At 39.5% G+C, this 21,848-nt stretch overlaps 2 protein-coding genes across 3 annotated transcripts in view; one reads left to right on the top strand and one right to left on the bottom strand.

The window, feature by feature from the left end:
* RASGRF2 (Ras protein specific guanine nucleotide releasing factor 2) overlaps positions 1-21,848 on the top strand; it is a 259,547-nt gene that overhangs the window by 194,069 nt on the left and 43,630 nt on the right. The gene's annotated exons all lie outside the window — the stretch shown is intronic.
* Positions 1-21,848, bottom strand: part of ACOT12 (acyl-CoA thioesterase 12) — a 33,248-nt gene that overhangs the window by 8,077 nt on the left and 3,323 nt on the right. Inside the window, exons 3-11 of one of the 2 annotated variants that reach the window (XM_062613876.1) lie at positions 16,995-17,055; positions 15,932-16,033; positions 13,798-13,930; positions 11,742-11,892; positions 6,794-6,913; positions 5,321-5,471; positions 3,586-3,641; positions 3,131-3,191; positions 1,564-1,647 (exon numbers count right to left, since the gene is read on the bottom strand). In XM_062613876.1, the coding sequence (XP_062469860.1) occupies positions 1,564-1,647; positions 3,131-3,191; positions 3,586-3,641; positions 5,321-5,471; positions 6,794-6,913; positions 11,742-11,892; positions 13,798-13,930; positions 15,932-16,033; positions 16,995-17,055 (919 nt within the window). The remainder of the gene's footprint in view (positions 1-1,563; positions 1,648-3,130; positions 3,192-3,585; positions 3,642-5,320; positions 5,472-6,793; positions 6,914-11,741; positions 11,893-13,797; positions 13,931-15,931; positions 16,034-16,994; positions 17,056-21,848) is intronic. The other variant, XM_062613877.1, reaches the window with a different exon arrangement.

The following is a 21,848-nucleotide window of genomic DNA, read 5'->3' as shown; positions in this document are numbered from 1 at the left end:
AATAACACAGTCTTAGCAGAAGCTTGAAAGTAACACTCAATTTTTCATTCTGATTGTTCAAGCTTGCTTTTTTTTGAGGATGAGTGCTGTCTGTCATTTATTTGTCACAACAGGATTTACTGAAACAACCTACACACAGAACTGGTGGATTTGCCATCACTGGAATTCCTTATGAATTATATGTATCGTCTTATTCAAGTAGCTTACTGACTAGATGCAATAATCAGTAAGTGAAATTTCATAACCTGTGAGATGCAGGAGGACAGACTTGAAGATATAACAGTTTTTTCTTGTCCTGAAACACCTCTGAATCTACATGATCTCAATCTGCCAGTCACTAACCATACTTCAGAAACCAAACCTTAACAGGTATCCCTCAATAGTTTGGGAAACATGCACTGCAATTAAGTTAAAATAATTTTCCCAGCTAAATTATCTTGCTACTGATTTTCTTAACAGCATCTTCCTATCTTAAAACTGGCTCACGTAAGATTCTTTACTGATTTTGAGTTTACAACACTGATCAATTAATAGGGAGGTGCTTTGCTTTTAGGCTTCTGTAGTTTTTTAACTGAAAAAGGACAGAAGTATCTGGAAGGAAAAATGTGCACAGAAAAAGTCAAGTGGACAGGACAAGGGGGAATGGCTCTAACCTGACAGAGGAGAGATTGAGATGAGATCTCAGGCAGAAGTTCTTCCCTGTGAGGGTGGTGAGGCCCTGGCACAGGTTGCCCAGAAGAGCTGTGGCTGCCCCATCTCTGGGGCAGGTTGGATGGGGCTTGGAGCAACCTGGTCTAGTGGAAGGTGTCCCTACCCATGGCTGGGGCTTGCAACTGGATGAGCTTTAAGGTCCCTTCCAACCCAAACCAGTCTGGGATTTTGTGATTCTACTGAGAAGACAGGGACTGAAAAATATGGTATATAAATTCCTGCCACCTGCCCACAGGGAGTGTCCACTTGGAACTATCACCAAATAATGCCTGCTACTTAGAAGTATCTCCCATGCTGTGAAGTTGGTAAAGATAGTATATAACAGGGTGCTGCACAAAATTTATGTATCACAGTCACATGAGAAGCACCAGAGATCATCAACAGCACTGACTCATCAAAGATAGACGTCTAAGTTTGGTGCTTCAGTGGAATCAAACCATCTGGCAAAACCAAACTGCAAAACCAAGCATGTCAGTTGCGGCAAAGAAAATGCCTCACAAAAATGAGATACGAGTTTGTTTGCGCTTTTACACTCTCCTTGAGTGCTGCTCAACAACCACAACTGATCAGCTGCCTGCAAGTCTGCCTTTCTGCAATTCAAGTCCTTGTGTTCACCAGCCATTGAGACCATCTTAGAACTCCATGGTACTTCCAATTTGCACTGTGTTCTGGACAACCAGAAATTGCTTTGCAACGTTTCCAGTAACCTCTGGGAGTTTTGGTTTTCAGCCCTAGTCACAGTACTAAATAAACACTGTCAAAAAAAAAAAATGTAAAATGTTGCTTTTCTCCACCCACCTCTTATGGTGAAACATAACATGGCTATATAGCTATCCACAATTATGCACTTACATCATCCACTGTACTGGTTACTTCCCATCCTTGTTTTGCTGCTAGGTGTGTCAGTGCAGCTATATTGCTGTAACTCATATATGCCTGTAAATCATAGAATCATAGAATAGTTAGGGTTGGAAACGACCTTAAGATCATCTAGTTCCAACCCCCCTGCAGTGGGCAGGGACAAAGTAAGATACCTTTCTGAAAATAAAGGAACAAAGTTACATTTCACTGAACACTGCAGAAATAAGGTGTTCTTTTTCTATCATTACCCTTCAATGGCAAACAAATATATATTGGCCCAAAAGTGTTCCTTCCAGAAAACGCAGTCCAGTGTTTCTGAATTAAATACTTTCGATAGCTAGATTATGAGCTTGCATTGCTGTTGGCCAAATAGCCCTAATTAAACAACAAAATACTACTTTTGGCTTCTCCAATTATAAAGCAGTGCAGAGAAACTGTGATGCCCGGTGAGATAATACAGGTATTCCTCTCAGACCACTAAATTAATGGTTTCGTCCATCTTCCTCCTCAGGAATTAAAAACTACTAGAAAATTAACCTCTTCATTGTGATCTAGCTGTGGTCTATCTTGGCAATTGCTTTACACAGCATGCTCAGAGCAGAAAAAGTGCAAATATATTCATTATTTATGCTTGACTACAGTGGATAGAGTTCTCATTTAACCACTGTATAAAGAAAATACAGCCTTAGAGTCTTTAATGACAGGTTTTAATATTAAAAAAAAATCTTAAGTAAGCTTTTTTTATCATTGTGTCTGTATTTATATTTTTTTGTTTGCAGAAAAGAAATGCTGCTTCAAACAGCAGAGATGCCACTGTTAACAGCAAATCGCTTCCTGCATTATAATCCTTTTTTTGTTGTTGTTGTTGTTGTGTAATGGAAAAAGACCAGGTAAAACTGCTGGGAGCCACTGAGATCTTAAATGCAATGAAAACTTAACCACAAAAATCTGGCACTGAAAAAAGCATTTAGGGTGTCTGTAAGTCCACCTAAATTCAGGTTTCAGGTTCATCACTACTGACTGCATATTTACACAGTTTCACTATTAATCTGTCTGTTGGTTTGTCTCTGCTCCACCTTTTAGCATTTACTAAATGGTCTTTGCACAGCAATTGAGAAAGTCAGTGGCTGGATAAAGCAAAAAAAGACAAAAAAAAAGGAAAACCACAAAAAAAAAAAAAAAAAACAAGAAACTAATTCCTCCACAGGAGAATTCAGCTTTTTAAAAGCTGGAAACACTGGGACATAAATCTGTAGGAGACCTTACAGCTTGGCTGCTTAAGGGAGCACTTGCTAAGAGTCTATCTTAAAGCCATTTTTAATGATTTGTATGAAATTTACTCTTAAATCAATAGTGAAGGATTTTTTTTTTTTTCCAGAGGGAAAAAAAAAGAAAGTTGATTTTATTACAAATTGATCCATTCTTCTATGACTATCTTAACACTTAAGTACAGACAGTCCACTTTGGAAACTGGTAGGTACAAGTGTTATACATGCCTAAAAGTATACAAATATACCATTTTATGCAACCAGACAATAGAACACAATCTACAGATTACCTGGTTGCTTTTCTCCCAGAGATCAGAAGGTTTGTCTACTTTAGCAGATAGTATACATTTTCTAAAACAAAAGAAAAATTATAGCATGAATGGTTCTTTACACTTTCTTTCTACATATGCTAGAAACAATCAGTTCTACAGGCTGAAGCATCTTCTAAATCTTTTACAGGTATTTTATCAATTTTCAGTTGCAAGACAGGTTTGCAATAACTCCTTTTTCTTCCCAAGAAACACAGGGAAACAAAAAAACTAAAAAGCAAAGTATTTTTGAGACAAGTAACCTCTGATAGTTTCAATGCAACTTCGGCAAAACTGGTCAGAAAGTTAAGCACCATAATAGTTATGTTTGAGGAGACTTTCACTATTAAACAAATGATTACTTTTTTAGAGGATACATTAAAAAAACTTTTCAAAATCAAATTCTACTTGTAACTCAACTATATACCTGAATATACCTGATTAGTTGAATTCTCCTTCTGGCAATAGCTCCAAGGTATCGCCTCATACCATCCTTTACAAAAAGTAAACCAGACAGTAACACATTGATTATTTTAGGACACAGTCTAAAAAAAAAGACAACTAAAAATTATTTCTCACAGATGGACAAATGCCAGAGAGGTATTACAAATAAATAACATACTCTGTATATTGGCCTTTACCCAGATTCGCCTGAGCAAGTTGTTTTCCTCTGACTTTACAATATTCCCTTAAATTTGCACCAACAATCCAATAAAAAAGTTGTAGCACAGTAGCACGTTCCTAGCACATTTAACACAGTGGCAGCTGGGCAGTGCACCATACTTATTCTGCACTTTCTAAATGTGCCATCTGTACAAACAGATGTGATTTGCCTACTCAGGTGGCAGGTCTTCCCTTGTTATTATTCTGCACCAGTGGATGTTTTTTTGAAGCACCTAAGCGACCTAAGAACATACATCATAACAAACTGCATTAAAAGCTCATAGGACTTGTTATCTAGAAGGACATGCCACTTCAAAAAGCTTCTTTTAATCAGCTTTTAAGAGCTGACATGTAGCTTCTGGAATAAGAAGAATCTCCAGATTAGTGCATCCCAGCCTTCTTTAAACTACATGATGAATTTTGAAAACATCTCTTGCCTGTTTGGTAGAACTCTGCCATACCAGCTGTCACTTAAGACCACTGAAAGTTTAAACTACCTTGAGCACATACTAATTTTCCAAGATTTGTCTTCTTTGCTGTAAACAAATGTGTGTGCATGTTCTTACCTTCATGTTTGTGGATGCCGCTCTAGGCAGGTCTTTAGGGAAGCACTATGTTTCTGACAGAAGCTAAACTGCTATGGCTTGTTTTCTTTGTTTTTTTAAGAGGAAGTGTCAGTTCTGCCTCTTTGAACACGATGTAATGGGTGGTAATGAACCTTACTGACTCAGCTAGTGCACAGGACACCTGCATTTATTTGTCCAGTTGCCATCCCATAAACTGCAAGTTCACTGATGCTGAATAATCATTTCATTTCTGTCTGTGCTGGCTCTCTAAAAATTATGTAACTGGAGCAGTAAGGTTAATGACAGGTGACATCACAGCAAATAGTATTCAAACTGCTCTTAGTGCTTCATGAATCACTTTCAGGGAAACACATGCTGAGATCTCCATGTCAAAGGAACTGGAAAGCCTACCCACATCATGGGATTTGACTTCTACAGATTTGCATATTAATTCTATTTCTCACCTTCATTAAGGGTTTATAAAAATAACTTTTATTCACTAAACGCTTAGGAGTTTCATCTACAGTCAGTGGAGGCTGCACAAGACAGCTACTGACAGGTACAAAAACCTGCAAAATAGCAGATTCTTCTTCCCTGTCCATTAACTACAGAACTTATAATGGAGGGTAGTGCCCCTCCACTATACCTCTCAGTTTTGGATGACTGAAGTTAACAATGAAAAATCGCTCACTCAAAGACAAACATTTCATTTAGAGGATTTTTTTTTTCTGTGAGAAAATTTTAGTGCCCTGTTTAGTGTTCCATTTTCCCAGCACGGAAAATGCATGCCACACAGTGGCTGGCTGTGTGACATGCAGTGTTCTAGGTTTGACCACATAATCTCATAGAATCATAGAATCAACTAGGTTGGAAAAGACCTTTAAGATCATGAAGTCCAATCATCATGTATGCATTCGTCCTACTCCTGAGGATGAGAGCTGACCTGTGTAGTAGGTTTGATTCTGGGGAGGGTGAGCAACTCTCCACTGTCATTCACAGCGTTAAAAATGAGAAATGCGCTGTTAATGTGCCGTGGCTGGTTCTTGATCCATTCTTCACAGTTATAAGCCTCGACACGGACACCAACATCCACACTGAAATAGAAGTTTAAATTAAACTACTACAAGTGATGCAGAAGTAGCTCTGAGACATACTAAAAGGGCTGTTGGATACCTTTCTCTACGAGGGAGGCCTGACTCAAATAGCTTCTGTGGCATACAAAATAAATTAGTCTGGACAGAAACATTTCAGAAATAAAATAATAGGTGGCACTAGCTTGAATTAAATGACAAAATATGACCACCAGTAAGCATACTGTGAGAACAGACAGCAAAAGTGAACAGGATGATACTGATTTGACATTCAGCCGAAGCATGGTATGAAGGCAATTCATTCCCTGCTAGCATTCAGTGCGGCCAAATACACTTATAAAGAAAACAGGCACAGAACAGCAATGCCAGGGCAACATTTGCCCCTTGTACAGAATTTGGAGGACAAATTACTTTAGCTTCTGCCTTCTTGCGGCTTGTCTTGCTACACATTTTGCAACTTCTGAACATGTCCTCCTGCTGGGACAGGGTTTCCATAAGATGTGTCACAGCCCGGGCATAACCTAAGAGTCTGTTGGCCCAAAGCCATGCTGTAGGTGGGGAAACAGCCTAGCAGATAAGTGCTATCCTGTTGTCAAAGGTTAGAGGAGAGTAATTCTCTATAAGGCAAACACGAGAGTAGCCCTACTTTTGTAGAGAAGGTAGCACATGCATGGGAAAATTACAGTAACCATTAGCAAGAAGGCTCTCTGCACTATGGGTCAACAGCCACACCACTAAATTCCAGGACCAGGCATTCAGTGTGCTAAAATCTCTGTTTCATGGTTACAGTGACCATATACTCAAATAAAGATAAAATTTCAGCATGGGCTGCAGCCACTTATTCCAAACTGCAACTGGCAAAGCCTCAACTTTGTGTACACTCAAACCAACACTGGGAAGAAATAAACAAAATAAAGCAGGTGTTTTTCTAGCAATAAGTAGAACCTAGATCTGTAAACAGATGCCAAGACAAGAAGATCCTGGCAGCAAGCTTGAGTCTTACGAAGAAACAAAGCTGTGGGATCAACTCATCTCTTGAAAATCCCTGAATTTCAAAGTTACATTCATGGTCTGAATTTGCAGGATTGGAATTTTTTAACAAACGATCTTTAAATTGAGAGTGAATGTCAGAGAAAAATTTTCAAAACTGACACTGAGAAAAATAAAAAAAAGGCACACACAGACAGTTACAGGTATATCCCTGAAAGCCCCAGCGGAAAAATCATTTATTTAGTAATGCAAACCCTACAGATAGCTGCAACCTGAAACACACATTTAGGCTGGTGCTGGACAAGTCAAGGAAGACAACCAGATGAGGAGCTTACCTATTCTGAAATGTATTGTTCACAATTGCATTGAAAACAAGGTGGTCACCCACAACGGATGGTCCCCAGAATTTAAACATATTGACTGATTTCAAGACAGGATATGAATGACAAAGGCAGCTGAAAAAGAAAGCAAAAGAGGCAGAGAGCAAAACATACAGTTGTGTTAAAAAACTTCGATGCTAGATTTGAAGTGGTAGTGATTAGAGAAACAAGGTTTGTGCAACCCAGAAGATCACTATATTACTCTAATTTATTCCATAACTCACTGAAATACAGTTAACATGGTCAGCTCCACGTGCATAAAGTTCCAGCTTCAAACATAATAGTACCATTTATGTCATGCTGTTTCATATTCAACACACTTTACAAACACTGACTATAATTAATTCTTGCTGCTTGATGCTACCTTGTTTTGGAGCCAGATCAGGAATCCGTTACTACAGAGTAACCATTTACTTCACAGAGTTTCGTTAATTTCTATATGACAGCATGGGGAGTAGGATATTGCTCAGTATGTAAAAAAGCCAGATCATAAATCATTTAAACAATTAAAAGAAACCTGAGCAGAAAGGTTGAGCTCCAGAAAAAATGTTCAAGCAAAATACTGTCAGTCTATTTAACACTTGTACTGTTTTGCTTGTTTATCAGCCATTTTCTGCTAGCATTATATGAAATAACAATTAAAACCTACTAATGTAACTGTCAAATGCATAGCTGGTTTTGTCGGGGTTTTTTGGTGTTTTTTTTTGTTTTAAACTTTGGTCTGCTTTACTAAATTATGTGCAGTTCACTACTGGTGCTGAGCTGGGAAACACATCTTTGCCTATACAAAAGAACATAAGACGTTGAAGTGATCACTTAGTGATTCATAAACTGTTGGCTAAATTTCAAAAGCTGAGGGGACAACAGTGTATTACAAACACACAAATCTTAGTAAGCCTGTTCCCTTTATCCTTCTGATTGCATAGTGTGTCTGCTCAGCTGTCTTATTTCAGACCTAATCCTCCACTGTGCTCAATTATATGTAGTCATATTCAGCTGGGTTGTCCTACTGTATCTCTTTGTACTGCTTGTGAAATAGGCTGTAGCCACTGTGGTAAAACTTTGCATGTCTAGGACAGAAGATCGTCTGCCATGCAAGTACCCTTTCCACAAGTATACTCATAAAGCTGCCCTTTAGTACAGTGGATTAACAGATACACCTGATCAAACCCAGCCACACAGCTACAGAAAAAGTTGTGCTAAAGAAAAACCTTTGCAATAGTGTGTCATCTATACTAGGGAATACCAACAACTAATCGCCTCTCTGACCTTCACAGACATTCCAGGAAAAAAGTTTGCAGCACAGATACAGGTTAAGGAAGGGTATGTGGAATTAGGGTCTTGTCTGCATGCTCTCTGGAGTGGGCAAAAATTAGGTTTCTTCAAAAGGAATGCGAGCAGCAGGTTGAGGGAAGGGATTCTCCCCCCTGTTGCGCTCTGCAGAGGACCCCCCTGCAGTCCTGCGTCCAGCTCTGGGGCAACAACACAACAGGGACATGGAACTGTTGAAGCGAGTCCAGAGGAGGCCATGGACTTGCTGCGAGGGCTGGAGCAGCTCTGCTCTGGAGACAGGCTGAGAGAGCTGGGCTGGTTCAGCCTGGAGAAGAGAAGACTCCGTAAGGGGAGACCTCAGAGCAGCTGCCAGTGCCTAAAGGGGCTGCAAGAAACTTGGAGAAGGGCTTTTAACAAGGGCCTTTTGTAGGGATAGGACAAGAGTGAATGGCTTTAACCTGCCAGAGGGGAGACTGAAATGAGCTCTTAGGCAGAAGTTCTTCCCTGTGAGGGTTGTGAGGCCCTGGCACAGGTTGCCCAGAGAAACTGTGGCTGCCCCATCCCTGGCAGTGTTCAAGACCAGGTTGGAGAGGGCTTGGAGCAACTTGATCTAGTGGAAAGCATCCTGCCTGTGACAGGCGGATGGAACTGGATGATCTTTAAGGTGCCTTCCAACCCCAACCATTCCATGATGCTATGATTCTATGATTCAGGGGTTATAAATGTAGTCGAATTCCCAGTCTTTACTGGAATCTCTCTAGATTACATGAGTAGGGAACAATACACAATAATGCCATTTATTTTTGGACTTTGAAAAAACACTGTCCTCATGCATGTGTGCAAAACTCCTCAGTAAGAATCCCATACGCACATCTGAGAATAGATTTTTCATTGTGCAGATCTTAAACTCAAAAATACTGTTTGGTAGCATTCCTACCTTTTAACTCAACTGCACTCTGCAAACTAATGTACCAGAATTCTTAAAAGCACACAATTACCTGTAGCTAACTAACTGACTGGTACATATTTCTAACAGACTAATAGATTTAAATGATTGGCATTTCATTAAGTTGCTCCTCTGATTTTAAATGCAAAACAGTGATCTTATCTATAATGTTCACAAGACAGATGCAAACACAGTATTACTGAAAATAAGGGAGGCAAACCCCAGAAATTAGGCCTAAATATTCCAGTTTTCTGGAAGACTATGCCCCAAATACTAATACTGCAAGTGTATGAAACACAAAAGTACAGATTGGAATCAAACTATTAAATATTATTAATATTCAAATGTCTTTATTGCTATCTGCAATATTTTCATCTACTATCCGGCCAAAAAACTGTGGGCAGGAGGGAAGTGGGAGAACTTAAGGGTGAGTAACCTTTAAAACACCCTTAGAAATGTATTTGTCAAGCGTCAGCCCTCTTCTAATTGTGCTCCTCCATCGGTTTGTGGCCATAGCAACTCTTAATTGGCACCTTAAAAGGTCAGGTCTAATTGTGAGTGGTCTAACAAAAGGTTTGTATCAAAACTAGCCATTTCTCAAGCATAAAGCACAAAATCTCTGTTTTTAACAAGCCTCTGTCACCAGCCATTACTCCTGAAATTTTCAACATGATGAACAGTGTTTGACATACATTAATTCAAACAAAAATTTTTCAGTACTTGGTTTGCTGATGTTTTCCTTTTCTTTTTGAACCTAAGTGTGACTCTCACTAGATAAAATTAATGAAAAATGAAAAGAGATAAATATTTTGGGTCATATTACGGCAAAGATCTGAAACAATCCCTTGGAAGCCAATAAAATGGCATACTTGTGTAAGGTCAGTGCATTCTAATATTACAAAAACTAGCTGTTTATCCAACCCCTACAGAAAATCTGTTGTTATCTGTACAACTACTGGCTACAAATCGAAAGTAAATTAATAATGAATGGGAAAGTCATTTAATTATTAAAGTTAAAAAGCGAAAACATATCACAGAATCACAGAATCCTAAGGGTTGGAAGGGACCTCAAAAGATCTAGTCCAACCCCCCTGCAAGAGCAGGGTAACCTAGAGTACATCACACAGGAACTTGTCCAGGCGGGCCTTGAATATCTCCAATGTAGGAGACTCCACAACCCCCCTGGGCAACCCATTCCAGTGCTCTGTCACTCTCCCAGTAAAGAAATTTTTCCTGATGTTCACATGGAACCTCCTATGCTCCAGTTTACACCCACTGCCCCTTGTCCTACCACTGGACATCACTGAAAAAAACCTAGCTCCATCATCCTGACACTCACCCTTTACATATTTGTAAACATTGATGAGGTCACCCCTCAGTCTCCTCTTCTCCAAGCTAAAGAGTCCCAGCTCCCTCAGCCTCTCCTCATAAGAGAGATGTTCCACTCCCTTAATCATCTTTGTGGCTCTGCGCTGGACCCTTTCAAGCAATTCCCTGTCCTTCTTGAACTGAGGGGCCCAGAACTGGACACAATATTCCAGATGTGGCCTCACCAAGGCAGAGTAGAGGGGGAGGAGAACCTCTCTTGACCTACTAACCACACCCTTTCTAATGCACCCTAGGATGCCATTGGCCTTCTTGGCCACAAGGGCACATTGCTGCCTCATGGTCATCCTCCTATCCACCAGGTCCCTTTCCCCTTCACTACTGTCCAGCAGGTCATCCCCCAACCTGTACTGGTACACGGGGTTGTTCTTCCCCAGATGCAAGACTCTACACTTGCCCTTGTTGAATTTCATCAAGTTTCTCTCCGCCCAACTCTCCAGCCTGTCCAGGTCTCACTGAATGGCAACACAGCCCATATCTAACATCCCTGCAGTGAATTAGGTCACTTAGTATGCAAAAAGAATTCAAACTGAAACTCTAGTTTTGCTAACAAAGCAGCTTTGTACAGCATCCAAGAACAAGGAGGGATAAAAACAATGGCTTTATTTCACTGGAAGAGAAATTAAATGATTTTAACTCTAGGCCAAACTGACAAGCAGTAATAGGCAGTGTTAAATACTTCGCACTTAATACCTGAAGATGACAAAGCCTTTTAAAAAGCTAAAAATATTATGACCCATAGGATGGGGACTCAGACTGAAAGGTTAAATGACTTGCTGAAGGTTATGCATCCATTCTGTGTGTGCACCAACAAAACAGAACCTGTTTCACTTCTTTTTCTCTGACTTACTCTTTCTTCTGGCATAAGGATCTGCAGACTAATATTTAGAAGCCTGTTCACTTTTGGGTATCAGTTGATAGAGGGTTTGTACTGGTTTTATCCTGACTTAACAAGTAACCCTATATTTAAAACAATGCATCAACCACCTGGTGGGCAGGCTTCTGTTCTGATGTCCAATGCTGACTTTCTACTGAGATTCTCAAGAGAAGAACATTGCCTCTTTTGCCTTAGGGTCTCCATGTGTAACAGAAGAGTAACATTTGGCTCCCACAGGGGTGTGGCATGCTGTAGGAACTGTACCACATGATTACTTCAAAGGCCTCCTGCAATCTTAGAAGGAAGAAAAGTCACAAAGGCTTGGGTCTGTATTTTTCATAAAATAAATCCTTATGAAACCCTTAATGTTAAAATCACATCCATTTAGAACCATGTGTGAAGACTATGATAGAGAAAAGTACCTTGCTGAAATACTTGCCACTGTTTCCATCCAAGCCATGATCTGGCCACCAAAAGTGTTTCCATGATGGTTTGCATGAGGAGGCTGAACAAGCTCAATACTCTGTACATGAGTAAGGTCAGTTGAAACTCCATGCTCCTCTTCAAAGGTATCTGAAATATGGCAGCAACATATTAATGAATTATTTCAGCTAGTAACTCTGATAGCCAAGAAGAAAATACCCCGTTACTGAAGGGTGCATTTTGCTTCAGGCAAGACTGAAAAGAATTAAAAAAGAAAGGCACAGAAGACCTCTGTTTTTCGCAAGGCTGAAGATTTACTCTCTTCTCCCAAGGGACATAAGTGGTAGGGGATGGTGCACACTGCAGTCTATCACAGCACAGTGATCCTTCCCAGCCCCCCTACAACCTTTCAAGAAGTGGTGTCAGAAGCAGTCACTGTGACGCTTGGTTATCTGCAAATGCAGACAGCCAACAGCCTCTGCATATGCCTGTGATTATTCATGGTTGCTATGGGCGCTGTGCATGACCTCTAATGGATGTTGTCAGAGCGTTTATCACTTGTTCAAATGACTTTCATAGACTTTGACCACCATATATGATGGCCACCTGTGTAAATGTGTCTAATTAAGGTTAGGCATGATTGTTTCAACAGATCTTGTGATTACCAGAGACAATACAGGACACATGAGAGTAAGAAGTATGGATCTGAATCAGTAATGGATTTTCTAGTTCCATTTTCAAATGTTTAGCTATACATCCACACTCTAATCTTTTTTTGCAGTTATGTTTTGCAAGATCAGATTCAGACATGTGATGATGCCAATCATTCTAAAGTGTATCTATGTTGATCTGAATTGTACTTTTGACTTTTGCCATAATTAACTGAAGTTATGATTATATGAAAGTGTGGACATATTTGACTAACTCGTACTTTGGACCTACTTAAGTTGTTGCATAAGATCACTCAGAAAAACTTCACTTTCTGGATACGATTTATACCTATTTTGCTACCTGGCAGCCTTTACACACAGTATTTTCTTCTCTCATTCCCCTGTTTTGCTTGTTCTGTCTCCTTAAGGAGGTGAATTAGTGCTAACAATGATAAGATCCTTCAAGGAAGTTCCTAGGCAAGGCAGTGGAAACAAAATCATCAACCTCTGATTTGTCTTTCATGGTATTAAGCTGTTTCCTATGAGGCAGTTACCATGAAGACAAATAACTTGTTTGCTTCTAGCTTCTAGCAAACTTGTTTGTGAGTAAACAAGTCTCTTCAGTTCTAGATAATCTTGTTAAATTGTTACAACTAGAATCTATATTTACAACAGGTTTAGCCCTTCCTCAGTAAAACCACAGGATGTCTGTTGTTTGTATGTGGAGCTATGGCTCAGATTTTCCAAATACCAGCATATTTCTTAACTGCTGTGAATAATTTCTTTTGCAGGGGAGCTCAGCAGCTTTTGAGTGTAACTATCTTTAAGAACAGAGGTAAGAAATAAAGACAAACCTGCCTCGTAGCTCAGTTTTTCTAATTTGGTCATGAGGAGTTTAAATTTCTTTTACCTGTTTTGACCTCCATGTAGTGAAGCTTCTCCTGCTTCTTGGTAACGATTTCACAAGATAAACAGAGTTCTTAGTGCTTTCTTGCAAAGACATAACTCTAAGCCTGAGTGAATTTTATCCTCCTATCGATACTACAACTAGTGTCACAGGACCTTTGCAAAAAGGAAACATAGGAATTCCAACATAGGAATTTTGCAACATTCTGTGTGAGCTGTTAAACCTTACACAGATAACCTACATGAAAATCTGCATTTCACATTTATTTAACACACGCTTAGCCTTCAATCCTGCTTTTTTAAATCTGGAATGTCTGAAAGACAAAGAAATACCACTCTATCAGAATGTCTTACACACCCTCACAAATCTGGCACGTGCTTTTCTACATGATACCACAACATCAAAGAGCTCTACTCAGGCATTTTGTCTGCTTTTTTCCTCCCTTGCAGCTGCTCGTAAGTCATTTGTTCCATCCTCTATGCTGACCACAGTAATCACCTTCCTTATTACTCTCCTGCATTAGGTTCTGAAAGAGCTGTTCATAGCCCAGTCGGATTCTTCTTCTCTCAATAGCCAGGCTGTGCTCCAGGTGGTCTTCTGTAGACAGAAGCTTTACAGGTTCTAATTCAATCTATGCAAAAAAACAAACAAACAAAAGGTTCCAAACACCATAATCATAACAAAGTGCACTTTGAGCTTAAAATGGCATCAGCATTTTCTACAATCTTTTGCTATCAACTGTCCAAGATGACAAGTTCTATTAATACAAACAAGTGCAGAGTTAAAGTTCAAGAGATTCTGCATTATCCTTTCTGAATCGCTTGTTAAAACACAGTAACAAAGTTCTTTTAGCTTTTAAATACAAATGCACATGACAGCACATGCAGTTTAAGACAATTCTCACTTAGATAAAAAAAGGAAAAGATCTTGATATGTAGGTTTGACTGCTGATATTTTGTATCAGAAAAATAATCCAGTTGCATTAATCAGCCGTATAGTCTATGGGAAAGTGTATCCCAGAGCTGACTCCCACCCAGGACAGAAATAGGTCCCTCTATGGAGAGTAGAAATACTCTCCATACTCACATTGCCTATTCCACCTATCTTGAGGACCAGTTTTCAAAGAAGCACTCAGGTGCACTAAGATGGAGGAGAAACATGAACACCCAGCACTTAGTGCAGCTTCAGACTACAGTTATGCCCAAAACTGCTACTTCTGCTCAGATACACACCCTTCTCTTGCGAAGATCAGACCTTCTCCTGTAAGTAAAAATTCCCATGTATGTCAGTTCAATAACAAACCCAATCCAAACCTGTACTGGCTTAAGAAAATTATTACATTTAGATAAATATTGCATAGGTGTCACTGGGCAGTCAAGTGTGTGACTTGTCTACAAGGTCTACCTCAGAAACCTTAAAATAATGCACAAGCACTGCAACATGGGCAAATACAACATTTTGTATCCTGCAGTAGTGCTGCTCATGTTCCTCAAGAAGGCTCTGAGTCTTCACTCAAGCTCTCTTGCAGCTTCCTTGCCTCCTTTCTGGCCCTTCTCAACAGCTTCCTAGCTTTTTCCAGACAGCCCCACTAAAAGATTAAGATGGTGAGTGCACACTGTTGCTCTCTACTCAATTTTAGCAACAGTTGCCCAGAAAAGTGGATTTGAAAAAACGTTCTTTAATTTCTCCAACACTATAATTTGTGATGGAATTTGAACTGAAGTCTCAAACTCCCTCTGGGGTGTTACTGTCTTAAGCCTAACCTTAATCATCACCAATTTAATCCTGAATTGATTAATTAATTAATCCCTGGAAATTTGGGCAAAAGTTAAATGGGTAGACGCCACTGATATGATATCAAATCAATAATACACAATCCTTACTTTATACTATTTTGGTGTTTTCAGGTTAACCAATTTAGCTATTAACCTTTCAGAGACAAGCTGGGCTTTAGCTTTGGTAAAACTGCTCGGTTCGGTCTCTTCTGCAAACTAAGCATGAGAAAGGCCTTTCTCATATGAAAGCTTTAAAAGAACTGTGCCTGCTTGGCACAGCAATGTGAAGGCTAACAGTACCATGACTGACTTCTAAATGTCTCCAGGGAGCCAAACACTGGGGAGAAGAAACATTGGCATGAGAACTAATTAACATAAACGGCAAAGAATTAATTTAGATTGGAAGCTACCTTAAAAATAATGTCTTTTATGTGAATAGTGATGTCTGAACAACCTCCTCAAAAGGGGAAGTAAAAGATAAAGAAACCCCACCCCAAATACCCTTGAGGTTTCAGAATGTAGATAGATCAGTAACTGAAAAGGAGAGAGACTATGGAGACTCACAAGTATCTCTCTTCCAGTGCTTGCCTCTCTCAATATTGCAAAGACACTAGTTCTATTATTAGCAAACATGAAACACAAAGTGGAAACAATAAAAAAAAGCCTAGGAATTTTGGAACAGAGATGTGGGAAAAAAAGCGTCTCCATGAAGTCTGCACTTCATACTGTTTTCCTATTACTTTTCAGAATATCAGGTATGAACATTTTATTGTGTTTCACAACCAGAAAAGCTGGATTATTTAGCAGAAAGTAACTCAGTCCCAGTAATTTAGCATAGAAGGAAACAGAAGAAATACCTTTCCACGACCAACTGGTTTGGCTACATATGTTGCATATGCCACACTCACAGTTTTTTCAACATTAGTCAAAACATCCTGTACCGTAACCTTGATGCCAACCTAGAAGGAAGAAGGTAGTGAAGAAGGAGACAAAGTATTTACATCATTGTCAGCTGAATTGAGACAAAATGGTGCAGTCTCTTAAAGAAAAGAACATAAAAGAACTGTGCTGCTACCACTGAGACATCTCTGAACACGTAAGAACATCACAGTATCCACTGAATTCTGAAAAGTGTTTTAGTACAACTGTAGGTATGCTTAGCATCACTTGTAAGATAAAGTAAAAAACAGGAAAGACACTTAGATTTAGTTGTATGGGTCTCTTTCCATTTACATGTGTGCCCTTTGGAGTCCCTGAGATCTGTATGCACAGAGAAGTCTATATAAATGTATAAAACTCAAGGAAACACTTCAAGGTGAAACAGCGTAATTGATCCTGTGTGACACAGGCCTGACATGAATCAAAGCTTCTGACTGTTTTCTAACTTTTAGAACCTTTAAGAATACATCCTCTATGAGATGCACCACTCTATGAAAAAGAATTGTGCTTGGGCATAATGCAGAGAAACTGAACCTTAAGGTTCAGTTATGATTTCAAGTAAGTGATTGGGCAATGCATTGCATGCTTGCTACAAAACAAAGAGTGTGAACATGCACACACCTGAATATATTTTTGTATCAGAAGTTTCAAAAATACTTAGAACTCCACCTAGCCAGTGGATCCTAGCTCTGACCTAAAGACTGCTTAAAGGTCAACCGCTTTGGACTGGACCAACACCACCTACCCCATCCTGTCCACTACACCTGCCAAATATTTTAAGTCTTCAGAGTCCAGTTTCTATTTTGACACCGATTATTTTACAGGAAACATGCAACTATAATACACATTATGAAAACAGTTTAATCAGGCAGATATTCTTTAGATATCTGCACAAAGCTCCCAGACCCATGCTGCATCCCTCCATTCCTCCCACCTATCTTCTATTCTTTAAATATTGTTAAAATAGTGATGATTTGTTACCTCCATGCTGGTTTTGAATGCTCTGTTCACCTTTGATTTGATGGTAATAATTTGTCCGACCCTGTTAAGAAAAAGAGCATGGTATGTAATCATGCAGCTTCATAAGGGCTTGAACCTGCCTCTCTAGGTATTCCTAATAGTGAAGAAAATGTCATTAATCAGTCTGTGCCTTCCATCCCATACTGAAAACGCACTGAAAAAGGTCTAGCTCTGTAATTCACCAGACTTCATTCATGCTCAGTAACAACTTTAGTTGTTCAGAAAACTCTGTAAGCTTAGTATTAGCATTGGTTCTCCTTGCTGATGCCTGTGTGACATCAGGCATGCCTCAGGCCCCACGACCCCCAAGAAATTTTGGGCTACATTCTGCTTTTGGTCAAAGGGACATGTCTGCAAAACAAGATGTGTCTATCACACAAGACACACTCCTTGTATACTCTCTAGCATACAGATACATGTACATGAAGAAATAATACCTGGAGGAAAGGTGCTCTTTCACATCTTTGAAGGATTGGGAAAGAGGTCACTGCAAGTTTTAGCCAAGAACAGGGCTGAAGCATGTCCCTTCTGTTCTCTTAACAGCACACCTCTGAACAACTACTCTTCCTCATTTACCTACACAGAATCCCCAAACAGAATTGTATCTTTCTACCTAAATAGTATCAAATTTAAATGAGAAACTAATTTATTTCCTTCTGGAATGTCTAAAGTACCTGTTAGTGTTGGTAACAGGCGTGATTCTGAACAGGCAGTGTTGAAAGGGTGGAAAGAAGGCAGTTTCCCCTAAAACTGCCTTACTGAGCACAGCAATAGAAGGACATGATGCGCATGGTGAGTCAGAACAACAGACAAGATAACGGCATCGGAGGACCACTGCCTTCAGGGAATTTAGACAGACTGACAGTTGTAAAGATCAGTCCCAGAGTAGGCTAAGTGCAGCTAGCTACATCTGAGTCTTGAAGATATAACTCAGACCACTTGAGTACCTATGAAATAGGCATTTATAGCTAAGGATTTGGCACAGTCATGACCAGGGTTTATATTAGAAAAAATTTTATCATTTCTCCCTGATTTAATGAATAGGGTTTTGACATATAAAGGTATCTGGCTTTTCTTAAATTGCTTCTCTCTATGCCAGAACTTCAAATGAATTGTTACCAAACACTAGAATGGGGAATAGGAAACCTGCTCTTTTACAATACCAGACACGAACAACTAATTACATGGAAACTTTCTTCTTGTTCACATTCAAGAACACAAGTGGAAACCTTTGAGTACATGGGGGAGGAAAATGGCTATACAAAAGAAGACCATACAGCAAATATACAGCCCTCATTAGCATCTGAAGAACATATTCAGAAGGAATTGTTCCCTCACTGATTACAAAGAAAAAGCACAACCATTAATACAGTAATTCTAAACTCACAGCTAAGGGAACCACCAGAAAAAGGAGAATGTATTCATAATTGTAACACGATATTTATGTCTAAGTTTGGAGAAGTTAACATTACAATGTTGTAAAGGCTTTAGAAAGGCTCAAGTCAAAACCCAGTCAAGTACCCTGAAACACCTCTGAAGGCTCTGTATTTGTCATAAAACTCCCAAGAGAGAGGACTTCAGTAACACAGCAGTAGCGGTAATGATAAATACGCAGTGAAAAGAAAGAGAATATGCTAACTGGACAACCTGCACGATTAAAAGCAACATACACCAATAGTGAGAGAGGCCTTCCTTAAGAGAATTCTGAGTCTCTACAGATGCATGCAGGGGATGTCATGGTCCCTGTCAAAAATATCACAATACTGGATTGTCCATGAGGTCCCATCAGGGACGGCAAAGGTCTCAATCTCAGGCTTACTGGCCTGTAAGTATTCTTCTGTGCAAAGATTGTTTATTTCACCTTTGTCAGTGACACCTCCCTCCTGACCTCTATTCCTCTCTGTGAGAACATTGCATAAGAAAGGTTGAGAGAGGTAAATCTGGGTCTGTCTGACTATGAGAAAACTGCAGGGTGGGAACAACAAAACAAAGCTGGATGTGATCTCACTGGGCCTGAGACAGTCCTGCAACAAGGCAGGTCTGAACTTCACGAACATCAGACACCCCGACTGACTGGCACCTCCCTGGTGCACAAAGCAGTCTGTGCAGCTGGACTCACGTTTTGTGGCAGAAAAGTGTACTCTAGAGTCCATGGCCAGATCAGAAAATGAAGATGTCAGAACTGAGATGGTCAGACACTATGATAGTGAAATGTTTTTTCAAATACTTTCAGGAGCTGTTTCAAAATTAAATGGTTTACATTATAACACATATTCTGACTTTGGACAACCTGATTTATTTGGGCATTTAACTAGGTAAGGGCAGAAGTCACAGAACACCATTTACCTACACAGAATCCCTAAACAGATATTCATCTGGCATAAAGCAGAAAGCTTTTAAAATGTAACAGAATGACTGAATATTATTCACATATGGAGCACTAACAAAATTCAAATACATTTAATTTAAAATCAGATATTCTTACTAGCACTGAACTGCTGCACTTTTAAACTGCTGCATATTAAAAAAAACAAGGAAGAAGTATTTATTTGTTATTATGGCATAAAATTGAGTTTTGCAATAAAGAGATTTGTGGAAATATCTGTTTCCATGTCAACCAAAAAGAAATATGTACGGAAGAGTTAATCCTTACAGAACATTTGGTAACCTGAGTTAGGTAAATGAAACCTTGCACTAGGTAACTTACAAAACATATTTTAATTTAGAGTGAGATACAAGAGCTCTCTTATTTATGCAAGATGTTTGTATAATCAAAATGATCTGGCAAAATTTTGGAAATTACACAGTGAACTACAATCGGAATGTTAGAGATAACCTGAGGCTGAAAAACAATTACTGAAACCACTTCACAGTTACTAGGCTTGTAGCCTGAATTCATGTTAAAAATGAAAAATTGGTACAACAAGAGGAAGGAGGACTAGAGACATATTGGAAACAAATTTGGAAGGAAAAGTATTTTCATTATACTTTAGGAGATCTGTTCTGCTCTTGGAAACGAGAGAAAACTGCTCTGAAGCTACTGAAGTCTGAAATACTATGCTGGAAATATCATGCCTGAATTCATTTCTAGGACTCTCTGATTACAGTTTCACAGAGAGGATTTTTTCCCAAGGATAAATAAACATAAAACAAAACAAAACAACAGCAAAAAAAAAAACCAGAAATGAATTACATGCAGGACAAACACTTTAATTTTGTAAATCTGACCAAAAAACTCTGGAGTTCTAGACTAAGAATGACAATGTTCACTTCTTTGTTACTACTTCTAGTTCTCATCCTAATGGCCACTAGTCTAAAAATCTGCTGTTCAGAACTGTGAGAGGATGTCTGTTTTAAACTCCTGTGCTGCAAACAGTTTTAAATTGACATCAGCTGTACATCCAACAGCCAGCATTGTTTGGTTCAGTCAGGACAACTGCATGCATATTCATCAGTGTAACCCCACAGGCTCATTCCATCTAAGCACTCACTGATTTCCAGATTGCAAGGTGTAAAAATACATGAAACCTACAAAGTGATGGCTTTAAGTTTCTGCAAAGATATGGCTTAGGAATAAATATGCAATTTCCCCTTTCAGTGTCTTTTATCCTTTGGAAAATAATGAAAAATGGTTAAAACAGAAGTCCTGTATTATCTTGTAGACTGCTGTGGTTTAAGCCCAGCTAGCAACAAGTACCATGCAGCTGCTCTCTCACTCACTCACGCTCTGGGTGGGATGGGGAGGAGAATCAGAAGAAGATTAAATCCATGTGTTGAGATGAGAACAGTTTAATAACTAAAATTAAGTAAAATCTAATAATAATAGAAATTATAACAACGATAAAAATATTTATAATAGTAACAGGTGTCCTGGGTTCAGCTGTAACAGTTATTTTTCTCCTTCTTAGTAGCTGCTGCAGTGCTGTCTTTCAGCTTTAGTCTGAGAACAATGCTGGTGACACACCAATGTTTTGGTTGTTGCTACGTAATTCTTATACCGATCAAGGACTGTTCAGTCTTTCATGCTCTGCCAGTGCAGAGGGGCACAGGAAGCTGGGAGGAAGCACAGACAGGACACCTGACCCAAACTACCCAAAGGTGTATTCCATACCCCAGCACATCATGCTCAGTATATAGACTGGCAGAAGTCACCCAGAAGGCCCAGACAGCTGCTTGGGTCAGGCTGGGTATCAGTCAGCGGGTGGTGAGCAACTGTATTCTCTCCCCTTGTTATCTCCCTTATCATTATTATTATTGGTGGTAGCAGTAGTGGTTTTGTGTTATACCTTGGCTACTGGACTGTTCTTATCTCAACCCACGGGAGTTACATTCTTTCAATTCTCCTCGTCATCCCAGCAGGAGCTGGGGGATGAAGCTGCAGGGGGGAGAGCGACCAGCTGCGTAGTTCGGAGTCAGCATCTGGGCTTAAACCACAATCATAGGGAACAACCGGAAAAAAAAAAAGGACAAATAAAAATTCATAAAAAACAAAAATGCACAATACAATTGCTCACAACCCCGTGACTGATGCCCAGTCTGTACTCCAGCAGGAATCAGTGGCTCCCTACCACTTCCCCCAGTTTCTATACTGAGCATAATATTCTGTGGAATGGAATATCCCTTTAGATAGTTCAGATCAGCTGTCCTGTCTCTGCTCCCTCCCATCTTCTTGTGCCCCTCCTGGCAGAGCACGAGGCTGAACTGCCCTTGATCGGCATCAGTGTTATTGAGCAACAACTAAAACATCAGTTACCAGCATCGTTGTCAGACCATCGATGTTACCAGCACTGTTGTCAGACTAAATCCAAAAAACAG

This window comes from Pezoporus occidentalis, unplaced genomic scaffold, assembly GCF_034315485.1.
Source record: "Pezoporus occidentalis ecotype Australia unplaced genomic scaffold, CSIRO_AGI_Poc_V1 ctg170, whole genome shotgun sequence".
Lineage (NCBI taxonomy): Eukaryota > Metazoa > Chordata > Aves > Psittaciformes > Psittacidae > Pezoporus > Pezoporus occidentalis.
The sequence above is the reverse complement of the archived record's forward strand: the minus strand, read 5'-3'. Positions and strand labels throughout refer to the sequence as shown.